The sequence below is a fragment of the Athene noctua genome, chromosome 10 (assembly GCF_965140245.1).
Source record: "Athene noctua chromosome 10, bAthNoc1.hap1.1, whole genome shotgun sequence".
Lineage (NCBI taxonomy): Eukaryota > Metazoa > Chordata > Aves > Strigiformes > Strigidae > Athene > Athene noctua.
In genome coordinates, this window is record NC_134046.1 from 18,062,090 (window position 1) to 18,077,932 (window position 15,843).

The following is a 15,843-nucleotide window of genomic DNA, read 5'->3' on the forward strand; positions in this document are numbered from 1 at the left end:
AACACTTTGCAAACTATTTTTATTCAAATTAAAAAGACTCAGGTAAACAAAGTGATGGTACATACATGTTATAAACCTGGTTAGCAGCTTAACCTTCAGGAGTACAAGATCTAATGAAAAGCCAAGCATGGATTAACCAGGTCCAAAAACATACGCTGAAAAAAAAAAAAGTCACCAACATCAACGTTTTGATTTTTTACACAAACAGTAAATATTCTCATGGAAGGGAAGGACTGAAGGAAGAGAACAATAATTATTAGTTGTCTCCAACTGGTTTATGAAAATACCGGTCCTAGATTAATCTATTTTCCACTCTCTCAGAAGCCAACCATTTCCCATACATACTTTTATTTTAATATGAAAGTTTTGTTTATGCCAGTACAATGAACGGCAGTGAAAAACAAATGAGGGGTTCAAACACCCAGAGAGAGAAAGAGAGACAGACAGACATGTCTTTTTTTTTTTTTTTTTTTAAACCAGAGTCAGAAAACAGTTTCTTTTGCTGGTTTTGAATTCTAGACTGTAGCCATTATATCCTAATTTTTACTGCAATTGACTGAAATGCCTCCAATATATAGAGACATGATTTTGAAATAAATAAAGCTTAAAATAATTGATTAGGGCCAGCCCAGTGGCTTAGTGGTAGTGCTCTGCACTGCCTTGCGGGAGGACCCAGGTTTCATTTGCACTTCCAATCTCTTGCTCCTGGGCCGGAAAGAGCAGTGAAAGGAGGGCTTCAGCTGCTCAGGCAGGAGAGAGCCAGTGCTGCAAGTCTGCTCATCACTGACCTTCAGATAAATTAAACATCTGAGTAATACAGGCTCCAAAGGGAGTCCCATCCAGTCCTCAAAAGAAAATAAATAAAACAATAACTTAACTAAAATCCATCCCAGGTTCTTTGGTGTCCTTTTTGTTAATGCTGAGAAGTAGGAGAATCTGGTGGTGTATTAGTACAAGTCATGGTAGTTCCAAATACTCAAAAACTAGGATTTGCTGCCTGATTCGCTTCAACATCCTGTCTTTGTGGCTAAAAATTGCAAAGCCTATGGTAATTTAAACACATTTTAAGATGATACTGTATATATGGGGGTGATCTAAGACTATTTAGTTTCTACTTTATTAAATAAACTTGGTCATTTACAAAGGTCAGTAAAGAATTTCTGTACCACAGGTGTGTTACTTGTAGAGTTCAAAACTGTAATTTCCCTATATGTTGCTTAGCTCCATTTTCTTCACATCATTGCACATCTGACTTAAACTGTCCTTAAGTGCCTATCTGTAATTACATGGTTCTCTGTGCAATGACTGGAGGATTGCAATAGGAGAGGGAGAGGAATTAGCCAGTAAAATTAAATAACAGTTTGTACTTGCACATGTCACTTCCCTCATCAGTATTAATTACATCAGCAAAACAGAACCCAAGATATCCAGTATTTGAAGAAAAATAATTTAGCCTTCTGCCAAATGTACTCAAATAAAAATGTTCTGTACTATTAGACTTGAAAAAAAAATTTCACATGATGAACATCTCTAGCAGTAAGATGAAGTGTATCAGTAAATCAGTTCTTTTAGACTGTGTTGCAGCAACCACATTCCTGCCAACAATTTTTTCAAATTAATATAACTTTCCCAGTTACTTAATGCAATCCAAAAGTATTAATTACTTTTCTAAAATTAAATATATGAAATTATTTACCTTTAAACAAATAACCTTCCAGTCCAAAAGGTTGATTAGTTATGAGGACAGGTAAGCCTTTAGCAGAAGGCAGTCACAACTCTTTAAATTTGGCAAGAAGAGTCTATACCTACCTTACTTAGCAAAAAAAAAAAAAAGGAAAGAAATAAACCCCAAACCCTCTGAAGGCTGCAATGAAAGTACTCTTTCTCCAGCGTACTAGGTATGCTGAACTTACACATACCATACAGTAGTATTTTACTTCAAAGTGTCAAATTTCTCCCAAATTTTGCATTGCAAAACTTTCATTAAGGTGAAACAATACACTTAAAGAAGCATACAAAAATGTCTTACAAAGCCCAATCATGAACAGAACATGTGTGAATTAAAAAACATCACGTTACTTCACTAACAAATTTCTTTCTCCTCTAACTTACCTTCCAAGACCTGAACTGGTTTGAAGTTCTGCATGTCTCTCCTACAGGCAGACAGAACTGCTTAGGGAGAAAGTGTCCCTTTCCCACTGCTCGGTGGTAGGGACATCACAGAACCCCCATAGCAGGTCATGGTAGATGAAACATTTCACCTTCTAAGGGCATGCCAGCACTTGTATTTTGTTACTGATTTAGGATCACAATGGCCTTGGCTACACAATTAAATAACTGGACAGGATTGGACAACATTAGCAGTCAAGACACCCTTGACCCGTCCACACTAGCACTTCCATGATTGCTGTGGCCCAGTCAGCTGCCTTGGTATTGACTTGAAATGTCGTTTTTCCCTAGTGTCAATGCACATCTTACCTTTAACTTCTTTTAAGAGATCCTCCCTGTTCACATCCAAGTGAGATTTCTGCTGGAAGTGGCTAGCACACACAAGCACATGTACACACATTCTTCTAAGATGTAAACTATGACTAATTTTCACATTCCACTGTATCAATCTGTAAATACTTTTGTTTTCATTTTTCTTCTTTTATATAAAAACAATGGCATCATATTCTCAGCAATAAAGTATAAGAAAGATGAATCCTTGACTACACTTAACCAATTATGAAATCGCCTTTCAAACAAAGGAAACATATGCAAAAATCCGTGTATTTGATAAAGTCAACTTAATATAACAAAAAGTGAAATATGCTTATTAAAAGTGTCCTTATATAAAAATGGTCTTGCAATGTACAGTAAAATGCAATACAAATTATTGTTGGTTATCTCTTCCCACCCAGTAACTAAAACAGCTATTGTTCCACAAAACTCCTTACTCCTTATATGCCAGTATCAAAGAAAGAAGCAATTATGCGACTAAACATTTTCTATGTTGTACGCCTGACGGATATTAAGGGTGTCTCGTAGCATCAAGTCTCGCAGACGCCATAACGCATCGGCCATTGTGGTATGAGCCCCTTTACTTTTCAACCAGTGTGAAGGGAGTCGGCTCTCTTGTTCTTTTGATAAGTGGACATCTCGTCTTCGTGCTGGAAGGTCAAGAAATGGTCCGATTATCTACTGGCTTTGATAGTCACAGAATCACAGAATCATCTTGGTTGGAAAAGACCTTGAAAATCATCCAGTCCAACCATTAACCTCACACTGACCATTCTCAGCTATACCATATTCCTATGTGTTATATCAACCTGACTCTTAAACACCTCCAGGGATGGGGACTCCACCACTGCCCTGGGTAGCCCATTCCAACATCTATTCACCATCTTTTTTCTAGAAAAAGGTGAATATAATTCAATGGTATAAATTTTACCCCTAGTATTTAAAACCCATTCAATTGATTCTTAGATTTATACAACATCAATGGAATTAGCCTACTGGTAACATATATATGCCCAGTCTGCTGATTTGTTTTTAACAATTACTTGCATGTGTACATTTTATTAAGTAGCAGATTTATTTAGCATTTTCCATACAAGCAAAAAATATTGTTACAAACAAGTGTGTTCTGCCTGGAAACATCCCACTCTATCAAAAGCCTTACCTGCAAGGGTCTGGTCCCACTTGCTAATACTATTTGATTCAGCACTAAGCCCCTCAATATATTTCAGATAGGCTTCAGAATGAAGAAGCCTCTGTGTCTTTGGTGGAGGGGAGACGAACATGGGAGTTGTGGGCTGCTGCATAACTGGCTGACTCACTGGGCTCTGCCCGGGATATGGAGGGGGTGCCTGCTGTCCCGGTGGGCCAAGGATTCCTATCTGCAATGACAAAGTGACGGAGAGATCACTTTTGAGGAACTGCAGGGAAGCCGCTTTGCATCTGTGCATCAGGTCATCCTCATACACTGGAGCTTCAAAGCAGGTTACAAGCAAAGGCATAATTTCTCTGGAAGACACCCACGTCATCCAGGACTCGGGGTCACCAAGATGCAGAGACAGAGGAAGTGCAAACAAACCATATTCATATCTAACAGAGAACATTGCTCGTATGTCTAATCTATGTAAAAATATTCTCATTACTATCACCATTTATCCTCCCTCCTATTACCCTTAATTACTCCTTTTGCCTCCTTTTTATTTCATGTTTTCTCTAATTAGATCATAAACCATGTGGTCTGTGAAGTGCGGGGTTTATCTCTAAAACATCTAATCCAAATTGATCCTGATCCTTGGACAACTGGGATACTTCCACAGAATAAATGCTAATCACTGTCGGGCAACAACTGCAGGCACACAAATAAATCATAGTCACACAGAAGAATTCCCACCATTGTGATTAAGAAGCAGTACTGAGAACTCTTAGCACAGATATCCTGTGGTCTGGAATAACTCAATGTCATGACATACACACTTTACTACTTTCTCACTCAACTTCTTTTTTTTTTTTCACACCCTCTAACCAAAACCACATTTCTCTTTATGACACAAAAATATAGTCCATAAAGTGGAAGTGTGCTGAACACTTCATCTGTATTAATCACTGAGAAGGAACATCTGATCATCATGTGTTACCCAAACTCACAAATTCTGACCTGCCAACGAACATCTGCTTCGTGAGTTTGTAAAATATGGGAGCAAACAAAACAGTTTTTACCTACTCATCAACGGCTGAGAAAGTGGACAGCATCATCTCTGCATCACCAAAGCATGGAAACCCTAAATTATCAGCAGCTTAACAGTGTGTTGAAATGACTCATCTTAGTTCAGTAGAAGGAAAACAAAACAAAGTCTTGCCTATACTGCAGAAGTTATCCCACTGGGCAGAACCTGATCAGTCTAACAACAATCCAGCCAATAAATACAGACATACCCTCTTGAGTGTAAGATAGTAACTGGTTCTAAATACGTCGATGTATTTGATTTATATTCTCCCTGGGAAAGGCTACTGAATCCCTACTTGTCTTAACTAAGAAGTTCAAATGCTAATTCAGAGCCTTAGAGCCTCATAAATAATGCAAAAACGACTCACCTGCTGTCCAAAAGGACTTGCTCCAGGCGCTGGGGTCCCTACCATGGGGGACACATTTTGGCCTATAACACCTATATTTCAAAACATAAAATTAGTCAAATTTAAGAGCAGTGAAAAATACCTCTTTGGTCTTCTACAGTAAGAATTTACGCTTTGATATCATTGCTCACAGTTATTTTAAGCAAGAGTACGACATTCAAATATCCCCTTCTTCCCCCAATAAAAAAAAAAAAAAACACTTTAGAAGTTTCTGAATGGAAAACAAAAAAACCCAACATGACAACTACCAAACACTGGTATGTGGCCTGTTGAATTAATTCAATTAAAGAAATGCAAAGTGAATAATTTTCAGTTTTCAGGGTTTTTTCACATTACTTAGTGATTGCCAGGCTATATCTTTTAATTTATAATATATGCCTTTGGCTTGACAGGTTCTTCCCGGAATCTTTTAAGGAAATGATGGTTTGCCTTAGTAACATTCAACATTTCCTTGTGTTCAGTTTTATAAAATAAATTCACAGCAGGAAGAAATCCAAGCCATTGCACAAATTCTGTTAGATCTCACTAATATAAAACACAGTTAGCAAGTTAAGCTTAAATAGCCTTATATATGAGACCAATGAACATTTAAAATAAATTAAAAAAAAAAAAACCTGTTAGTTTTTCTCAAACATATCAAGGCTTTTCCCTAATGCAGAGTGCAGCAGAAAACACTCCTGTCAATCTTACATAGAAAAATTTACATAATTTTTTTCTCTTCTAAACGAGTCATGCACTTCCCGATATTTTACATACAGATGCTTTCTTCTGAAAAAATGAAAATTACACATGCTGCTGCTTTTCTTTCTGTTTATGCCACTTCTCATATTCATTCATTGGAAAAGCTGCAAGCTAACTATGCTCTGCCTGAGGGTTTAATTTGCATGCAGATTTCTGTGTCAGTGATCAAAAGATGTGCCACTGCTTTGTGCACACTAAAGCACATTTCAAATGCATTTTCCATTTGATCTAGGCCCCTTTAAACACATCTGTACTAACAGCAAGTCAGAAGTTAAAAAACATTGATAATACAGGTTGTGGAATATGGCATGGATTTTTTTTGGTACAAACCAGAAGTCTGGAGGAGGGCACCCTCACTTTTCCAGCATTAGAGCATGGCTTCACCCTTAGCCCACCCCACCCGATTTAGCACCACTTCACACGTGGTCCTCCATTGCTAGGCATTATTTTTTCCCTAATCCATATCTTCTCAGTTTTAAACACCATACATACAGCCCACCTCTCCAGCGGGAAAAACTCTTCAAAGAAATGCATTGTCCTGGATTCACCTCTCAACCATTTGTATTGGCTGATGTGTGCTACTTGTCACTGCCTTGGTGAGTCGGAGACAGGCTCACAGACACAAAGCCGTTTTCCTACTCCCTCTATGTGACATTATGGTGAATCTTACACACCAGCGAAGATACAAGGTGCACACCTAATACTGATAAATTTAAAAAAAAAAAAAAAAAAAAGAAAAAAACGGCAAACCAACCCCAAAAAATTTACACACAGATAAAATCTCTTTAACAGAGCTTCTGATAAACACAGTTGCAAGTGGGGTAGGAGGAGGCCAACAAGAGCACTTTTGCCCACAGCTTGTTTAACTGCTGAACATATGGGAAACACATCTTTTAAATAAGCACATGAGTTATCAGAGGTAAGAACTGAAAGAATCAGCAGAAAACAGGATCAGAGGGCAGATCAACATTTTTCCCCATAATGGGGACATGTTAATGGCATTAACACTGGAAAAATGTTTATGTTTTATTCAGCCTCACTTTTCATCAAAAGTGTGGCAAAAAAGTGGCAAACATGTAGTAGATATGCTCTCAAAAATCAATTCAAAGTTTGGCCACAATAGTATGCCTTATTTATTGTTTACCTTATCCCCAAATGTTTCCAGTTACTGTTCTGTCAACAAGGTTTAATCTGAACACTGTTTTATAATAACATATCAGTGCTCTAGTGGCCAAGGGGTCTTAAATGACCAAGTTCATTTAAGTGCAGTCTGACTACTGATAAACATTAACATACTGAAAAAGAGTTCAGTAAGGAATGAGAGCAAAAAATTTCATTTAAAATCCCACTTTAAATGAGAAAAGGAGGAGTGGAAGGATGATGTTCAAATGACATACAGATATGAATAGACCGATTTCAGCTTTTCAGACCTCTTATAAAATCAAGCACAACTGTAAAGTTTTTTGGCTGGAGCAAAACTACTGCTGGAGCAGCATCACGTTCTCCAGTAACCTTTCCCTGTCAGTTTACCGGACATGCCATTCTGTCAACATTTTGCATATTCCTCATATATTCAGCAGTGCATTGTGTGTGCTGCAGCTAAACAAACCTGCAATGTTCAGAAACAAAAGCTATGATGAAAACAAGCTGCAGATAATTTCTGTAACAACTGGTTAAATGGCAAGTACATGAAAATGAAATACTGAGCGAATGAGGATGACATTCTTACCGGGTGGTGGGATGCCTGGGATGCCTGGCATACCTGGCGGAAGTTGGTGGGGTGGGGGCACCCCTGGGTGAAGTGGCTGCATGCTGCCCATGCTAACAATGCCATCAACTGGGCCCTGCAAAGGTGGCAGCACCGGTGGATAGCCACTTATCATGCCTTGAAGGACACAACAAATTTCAAACATGCATCAATAACATGCAATATGATCTACACAGTAAGACATGCACTATCCACAAAAAAAAAAAAAAGCACCTTTAGTACAGCAAGACGATACTAGGATACTACAATTAGTATCTTGCAAAAATGAACAAAAATTAAAAATAAAGTTATAAATATGAAACACTATACTTCTGATGAATTAGTATTTAGTGTATTTGTATGTTTCTCATGGGGCAATAAATGCTGAATATTCAGATATGTTAACACAAGGAATAAATTCAGCCACAATTAAATGTTACTAACGCAAGCAATTTTAATACAGCTTAAAGCTCTGCCATCTGCATTCAGCTTACACTGAGCAACACTAAGTATACAAGCTTCATGTACAGCCCTGCTATGTGGGCTAGCTCAGAGACCAAACCCAACTGGAACAAAAATAAAAACCTATATATTTTTCTGCAGTGCATATGCAAAATACAAAAGCCCTACAACATTCACATACTTAAACCTAATGGCAGTGACAGGTGATTTTTATTAAACCATCTCCAGTATGAACTAAGGAAGTAACTAAAATTTTAAACCTGATAGCACTGGATGTGCTGGGCTGCAGTAACTTACACTCACAGCACTAGATTAAAGTAAAGGACTTACAAGGACCACCTGCAGCCCCTCACAGAATTTCACTGTCAATGTCTTCAAGGTGTCTTTATAGGAAAATCAATGATACAATGAAGACAGTATTGTGCTACTACTCATAAATTTAGTTGTCTGCATGTGAGGGAAGACTATTTAGGGCTTATTCTGATTTTGGCTCAGGTTTGCTGCTATCCATGAGTGAACCTACCCAATATTTAACTGCACTATGTTTATTAAGTTCTGCAATGTAACTTGCTTGTCCCTTGCCTGTTTTCTAGGCATTTTAATTTAAATGGATGCATTGCCAGGTAACCAAAGAAAGGGGTTGGAAAGACAATGAAAAGATGACAGAGGACAGAAGCAGGTCTAGAGAGATGAGGTAAGTTCAGAAATGCAAAATTGCTGGGGCTTCTATAGTCTGTTCCAAGAAAGCACCTACTGAGTCTTTGCCACACTTCCGGTAACTCATAAAAGAAACTTTCAGAAAAGGGATTTCTGGAATAAGACTGGCCAAAAACTCACCCCCGCTTTGACTGAAAACAAAGCTGTCACAAGCTCAGGATTGAAACAGATCAAGCAGCTTCAAAATCCAAGCTGAATTTGTCACTTCCTCAGGAAGACTGAGGAACCTAAAATTCCAAAAGCTTGCTTGGAGCAAACAAGAAAACAAAAAACCTGGTATCTCTCTCTCAAACCTTCACTTTCCACAGGACATCTAGATTGATACTTATTAAATAGGTCTTCAGTACCTATTTCAAATACCAGGAAGCTCATCTGTACCTCTTTAACATAACTGAAATCAGTATTTCTAATGGAAAAAGTAAAAGAAGAAAATCAGCAAAAGCATCCCTAGAATAAAGAGCTTTTACTGTAGCTACTGCCTGGTACTTCCAGTGCATCCCAAGCTGCAATCACATCTTCAATGCATTCACATACACATCTGAAGCTTTAAGACAAACAAAACAAAACACCTCCAATGAAACAAACCCATATTTATCAATCATCAAAGCTCATTTCTACATTTCAAAATAAAACACTCACTGAACAACTGGCTGCATTAATAAAGTTGTCATCAAATCTCTGTGAGAAACCAGTTTGTGTAGCTCATCACAAGGTTGTAAGAGCAGCCACTTTCATACCCCATGTATGAGTTACCACTTTGATTTTAAACTAGTAAACATGGGCAAAATATTTCCAGCTCCCACAGCTGTGATTTATGATGTCTTTCAAATTACTTGTTCTCCCATTTTTTACTATAACAATGTAAGATTAAATAAACTTTTGTAATGCCTAAATTTACAAGAAACTAGAGCGCTGAGCGCTAAGAGAAATGCATATCAGAAGGCATCCAGATTTCTTGGACCCGTGAGCCATGAAGAAGTTCTACGAACTTCTGAGATGGAGAAGTTACCTGAACTAGAGAAAACCAATCAAATGATGGAGAAGGATGTGAAAGAGGTCTCAACAGCGTAAGATACTTCTAAGTTAGACTTGTGGAAACCAAGAGATGAAAGACGCTATTTTTCAAATGAGCCACAAAATTAAAATGAGTTTAAAAAGATCCACTTGATCATCTACTTTAAGGAAGTATTTCAGAATGCCAAAGGGAAGAAGCTTGAACGTCTAACTGCTTGAATAAGATGATGGTCTTAAATACAGGTTTGCTTTTGAAGAGGCTGCCACAGGAAGTTATCATGTGTAGTTTGCAGTATGCATGTTTTTGGAAAAGTATTAAGGAAGTTTCAATAGTAAGTATTACTGCCCATTGACACCTACCTCCAAAAAATTGGACAAGTGACTCAATGCCAAAAACCCAAGAACCAAACCAAGAAACCATAACCACAAGAGGATGATATTTCTACATATTCTAGATTGATATAGGTTACTCACAAAAGAGATCAGCACTGGAGAACTCCTTTTTTCTTTTTCTTAATATAAGTACAGATGTGTACACACCCACACAAACACACACCAACTGCAAACAGTTGAGAGGAAAATTATCAAGAACAAAGTGAAAAAAAACAAAAGAAAAATGCAACTCAGTATAAACAAATGCTTTGTAATCTGGAGACCATGAACCAAATAAGGAATGTGCCTTCAGTTTAAACATCCATGTAGCCTATTGACTGAAAAGGGATTTAGAGACTGTGATGAAAAACACTTCAGGCTGTCAGCTCTAAATATGGCCACAGCCTATGAGACAGGAAACAAAAAGAAAAATGACAAAAAAAAAAAAAAGGAATAATTGGAATGCCTAAAGGAAGGTTAAAAAAAAAAAAACAACAAACAACCCCTCTCCAAATACTCATTTTTACCTACTTGGCGCTATTTTGATCTTGACTGAAGTAATCTAATTATTTTAATTAGAAAGGGGAGAAGGAAAACAGCCTATCAGGTCATAACCAATTCACTTTCTCACTGATGTATGGCTGATTTCCATACAAGAATCTCCAGTGGACTACACTGTCTTCAGACCTGATCCTGAAAATACTTAATCCGAACATACCCTCTATGAACTCAAGTGCTAACGAGCACAACACCCAGCAACAGGGACCTCGTGGAAGAGTTCTCCAAGCTCAGTTCTTTTCTGAAAAATCACCTGATAAACCAGCAATGTTGGCATTTCATATTTGTTTCTGCAATGGCTCTAGATCCTAACCTGCTCTAGTTACTGGTGTCTAATTGGCAATTCTGTAAAAGCTTTTGCTTGGATTTAAAATCTGGTTTGGATTCTGTTTGCCTCTCACCTTCCTGACAATTAAAAAAAGTAATAATTTGCCTCCTACTTCACCACTTCCGCTGATGCTGCGTGCACTAGAAGACTATTTAGCTTGCTCCCCTCCTGCCATAGCAGGGCTAAACATGGACTCTGCAAAGTAGAATGAATAAACACGACTGCACACAAACAGAACAGGACTACCGCACAAGGAGGACCCCTTTTCCCTACATTTTCAACACGCTACTCACTACTGAAGCAAGTAATGTGGGACTACCAGGCTACCACTGCGGTTATGTATATTCATTATGAAGAAAGACTGAAGAGGTTGAGCTTTTTCTTCTGTAAGAACAAAGTGACCCAAGAGAGTGTTCAGAGTTATGAAGGGGGTTGATATAGTGGATGAGGAAAAAATGGTCATAGCTCCTACGTTTTACCTGCAACGGGTGTCAACTGCTGATTGAGCATTCCCATTGGTGTTGGTGGCGGCACCACCCCCATAAGAGCCCCGACAGGAGTGCCTGCCCGGGGGGAGGAATTCTGCTGCTGTGCTGCTCGCTCTCTCTCCTGCTGCTCAGCAACTTTAGCTGCCCGCTCTGTAAAAGTATTTTAGATTTTCAGTTCTGTTTTGTAACCCAGAATTTCAAAATATTATCTGTTCATTAAAAAGGACTAGTCAAACACTGGCATAGTTTAGTCAAATATAAAGTAGAACAGATGAATCTTTTTATACAGCATATGATTTGATTTCATGTGGCTGCAGCTAAGACTTTTAGAGAACCTTTCATGAAAAATATTCCACAAAGTTTTATCTCTTTCTAAAAAATAAATAAATAAATAATAAAATAAAAATTTAAAAATCAAAGAACAAATTTGATAATAACACCAGTGTTACCAACATGAAGCAGCAGTCCAGCACTAGGCTCAGTCCGCACTAGGAAAACATGGCAAAACGTTCCCTCCTTTGACACCACTGGCCCAGCTAAACCAGCTGCAGCCAAGGCCAGCAGCTCTCAGATCCGCTACCAGCTGCTGCAGGAATTTTAAGCACCATGTCTATCAGACATGCCCTAAAATAAGATGCAAATAGCAGACAGTAGTGCCAGCCAGCGGCCTGCTTGTTCTTGGGCTCCCCATATATTTTACTACTGATGCAGCTGAAAAATGGTGGCAAAGTTGGGAAGCATTTGCAAAGTCTCCCTAGTGTAGATAGGTCCTTAGTGTTTGGAACATAACAAGCAGCAGTTTGATGAACCAAAAATATTTTTCTCTGCCTCTTTCTGTCATTTTCCCCATTTGGTCCCCTTTGAGCTACTAATTTTTTTTTTTTTCCTTTTTTTTTTTTTTTTTTTTTCTGAAGATGTCTAACTCACATTGTGCTGCTCACTGGAGGCCATGTGTGTCCTTTGTACGATGAATGTGGTCATTATCTCAATCAAGTTTCTCACTGTGACTGCAAGAACAAAAGATCTACTGCAGGGGGATCTGACCAGAGGATAATTTTATATTAAGGGAAGGGCAAAAGGTCATGGGAAGAAGAAAGAAAAAAAACAAAACCCAAGCAAACAAAAAAGGATATACTGAATGCCCACTCAAGGTGCTTTGGGGGCATGCAAGTTGCTGATTTGTTTACTCTGAACGTTGTATCTGACTGACGCGATGCGGAACAACAAAGAATAAATGAATGCAGCATACATCTCCAGCAAATTTTAATAACAATGAACGCAGGGCTAGAAGTTCTCTTGCAGTTGGTGAAAGATGAAAACTGCCACTAAAACGGCAATCAAGGTCCTCTGTCAAACAAAGGCTAAGAAGAAGTTCATCAAGGAGATTAAGTTATGCATCCTGCCAATGTTATTCATTTTCTCTAGCATATGACTTTGAACATCTATCACACGTTTGTCTCCTGTAGAATCTGTTTGTGCAGCTTCTAGCGCTACCTCCATGCACTGAAAGACCAGTTTAATTTCCAAAGTAATTTCCTTCCTTCTTTTCACTTCTGTCATTTCAGGAAGAGATGACGACGCACAGAAACTCCTAAATTTACTACAGGCAACTTATACATGATTGAGCACAAAATACACAAGACATTTAAAGGTAGATCCTGAAGTAGAAAAATCCTCTTCAGAGCAGAGCAAGCATTTGGGGGAAAGATGAAGCAGCTGTTCTGACTCTCACCTACTTTTGGTCAGCTAAAAAAAAATGGTCAGACAAAAGCGAAAGTCCTGGAGACACTCTGATGAATGAGAAATTACTATTAAGTGTCAGCTTTATCAGACCTCAGAGTGCTGAGCTTTGAAGAAGGACCTGATGTAGGACAGTACTTGAGTTTTACCTAGCCTCTATCAAAGCCATGACTGCCGTGGAACTAACAGATGAAACAACACTGCCAGAAGGGAACTGTAGGAGGTGTCTAAAAGTGCAGCCTTGAGCATTCACCGTAATACTCAATACTAAACCCAAATTGTTTAGGCCAGCACTTGAGATCATTCAAACATTTCTAACACATCTCAAGAGACAGGAAAGAGACCTTCCACTTTGAACAGAGCTTTTCGTTAAAACAGGCCTTTACTTCAATCCCATGCATTATTTTATTTTATTTTGAGGAGTTTTCACAGTGCAGTTTGCCTTGCAGGCATCTCCAATGCAACCTGTTCTTTGCTCAAACATTGCTAAAAAAAACAACTATTACCCTGCACATATACCAAATGAAATTTTCAGTGGGTCAAAATGGATCTAAAATGCAAACTACTTTTCACCAGAACATGGAAAAGCATTTTTTCACTGACATGTCAAACCATGCCCGTTCCCTGCTCCCTGGTGCATATCCACACTAGAGAGCACGTGATTTTTGACTTGTCACAGTGGAAGGAGTTTCTCTCACAGGTCGCAAGCAAACACAGTTTGGACGCTTTGTAACCCCATCCCAACCCCTCAAAAACAAATAAAATTGTGTAGTTCTGGGCAGAAACCAAGCCAGAGAAACTGCAGCCCAAAACCCAAAAGCTTTGTCAAATTTTAATTGAGAGAGAGGATTAAAATGGAAGCATATAGGCAATCATTAACACAGTGGACAGATACTGTCGCTACCATCACATTACATCTATGTTTTCCTGCAGAACTGCAAGACATCAAGCTGCTCTAAGCTAGGAAGCGATGACATCCTACTTCTTAAGAATTAGGCTGTGAGGAGGGATCTGTCAATAAAAAGATACCACATGCATCTAGAAGGGTGTAAAAGAAAACTACAACAGGAAAAAAGTAAGGCCATAATACTTTCACAAAGAGCATTACCATTTCCCTTCACAGCATCTGCAAAGAAAACCTGCACATAGCTGAGTGGTGCTGTATTACTCTCCAGTACTGCAAAGAGGTACTACTGCAAATTCAGAAAGGACTGAGGCAGCTGAGAGGGGAAAGTGATAGCATGCAAACTTCTAGTTGGAAGATCAAAGCTGCTTTTAAGTTATGAGTATGCAGAAAACCTATCAAATCTCATTTTTACAAAAGCAAAGTTATAACTTAATTGGGCAATAACTTTACAGGGTGTTGAAACTTTCCTATCCAAAGTAGCATTTTATTCCAATAAAATTTAACAGTTGCTTAAAAAAATGGACTTTTATATTGGAAGTGCTGACACATCATTAAGTAGAATAATAACTATGGATGTTAAGCCAATGTATTTGGCTTCAGTACAGGCCCACTGTTAAGGATCAATTGTGTTTTATTTAACCAAATAAAGTTGAAACACATTCACCAGGAGGAAAGTGGAGAGGGAAAGAGAGAGAGAGAAAGAGAGAAAAGGGGGGGGGGGAGGGAGGAGGGGGCAGGGAGGAGAGAGCAAGAGAAAGAAAGAAGGAAAGAAAGAAAGGAAGGTCTAAAGTACCTCATACCTATGAAATATTCCTAGGCTTACTTCAGGATATGAAATCTCTCAACAAAATCAGTTACAACAGTTGATTAATACTGAAATTGAAGCAAAAGATCAATTTACAGTATCATAACAGATTCTGTATCCTTGATTTTATTCTACCAAAGCTTTTTAGGACTCTAAATACTGTTAATCAAAGAACTTTTGCCCGCTCCGCTGGAAGCCTTCTTACCTGCTGCTACAGCTCTGAAGAGCTTCTTGTCCAAAATAACCCTCAGTGCTCCGTTAAGGAAACTTTCACACACCATTCTTCCAACTGACTTCCAGCACAGGGGCTTCATGCCCCTTTACTTCTAATTTGTCCCCATTTTCTTGGTCTTTGTTTATTCAGTTATTTGTGGCAAAGACATTTAAATTATCAGTTGTGCGCTACATAACTTAAACATACTCTCTGTTCCTCTTCACTCATTTCTCAATATGAACTTCTCTTTAAAGTACATCCAGAACACAAGCAAAACTATCTTCTTTTATTAAACCCGTCATCTGAGTAACACTAATGAACACACTGAGAAAGACAAAAAAGCAGAAAAGAGTTTAGCATCTTAGTTTTTATTTACCTTCATATTCTGCTTTCTTTGTTGCTTCCAAGTTTCTCCACTCAGTTCCTACAAGCCTGCTGAGCTCTCCAAAGGAGTAGTCTGGGTGCTGAGCTTTAATCACAGCTCTCATCTCGCTGCTAAATAAGATGTACCCACTCATGTTGATCTTCCTTTTTGATCCCTCCTTCTTGGTGCTGCCCTTAACAGACTTGGGAGTGGACTGTGAGAAAAAGCAGTTATGACCACAAGTATACAAAAGAGA

At 38.4% G+C, this 15,843-nt stretch overlaps 1 protein-coding gene across 8 annotated transcripts in view; it reads right to left on the reverse strand.

Moving 5' to 3' along the window:
• The window catches only part of PBRM1 (polybromo 1), a 64,474-nt gene continuing 48,631 nt past the window's right edge, over positions 1-15,843 (reverse strand). For 4 of the 8 annotated variants that reach the window (XM_074914439.1, XM_074914440.1, XM_074914438.1 and 1 more), the window contains 4 exons: positions 15,600-15,801; positions 5,092-5,162; positions 3,665-3,881; positions 1-3,152 (listed from right to left, as the gene is read on the reverse strand). In XM_074914439.1, coding sequence (XP_074770540.1) covers positions 2,980-3,152; positions 3,665-3,881; positions 5,092-5,162; positions 15,600-15,801 — 663 coding nt within the window. In that variant the 3' untranslated portion in view covers positions 1-2,979. Of the gene's footprint in view, positions 3,153-3,664; positions 3,882-5,091; positions 5,163-7,600; positions 7,757-11,548; positions 11,708-15,599; positions 15,802-15,843 lie in introns of all 8 variants that reach the window. The other 4 variants (XM_074914435.1, XM_074914436.1, XM_074914434.1 and 1 more) reach the window with 2 other exon arrangements.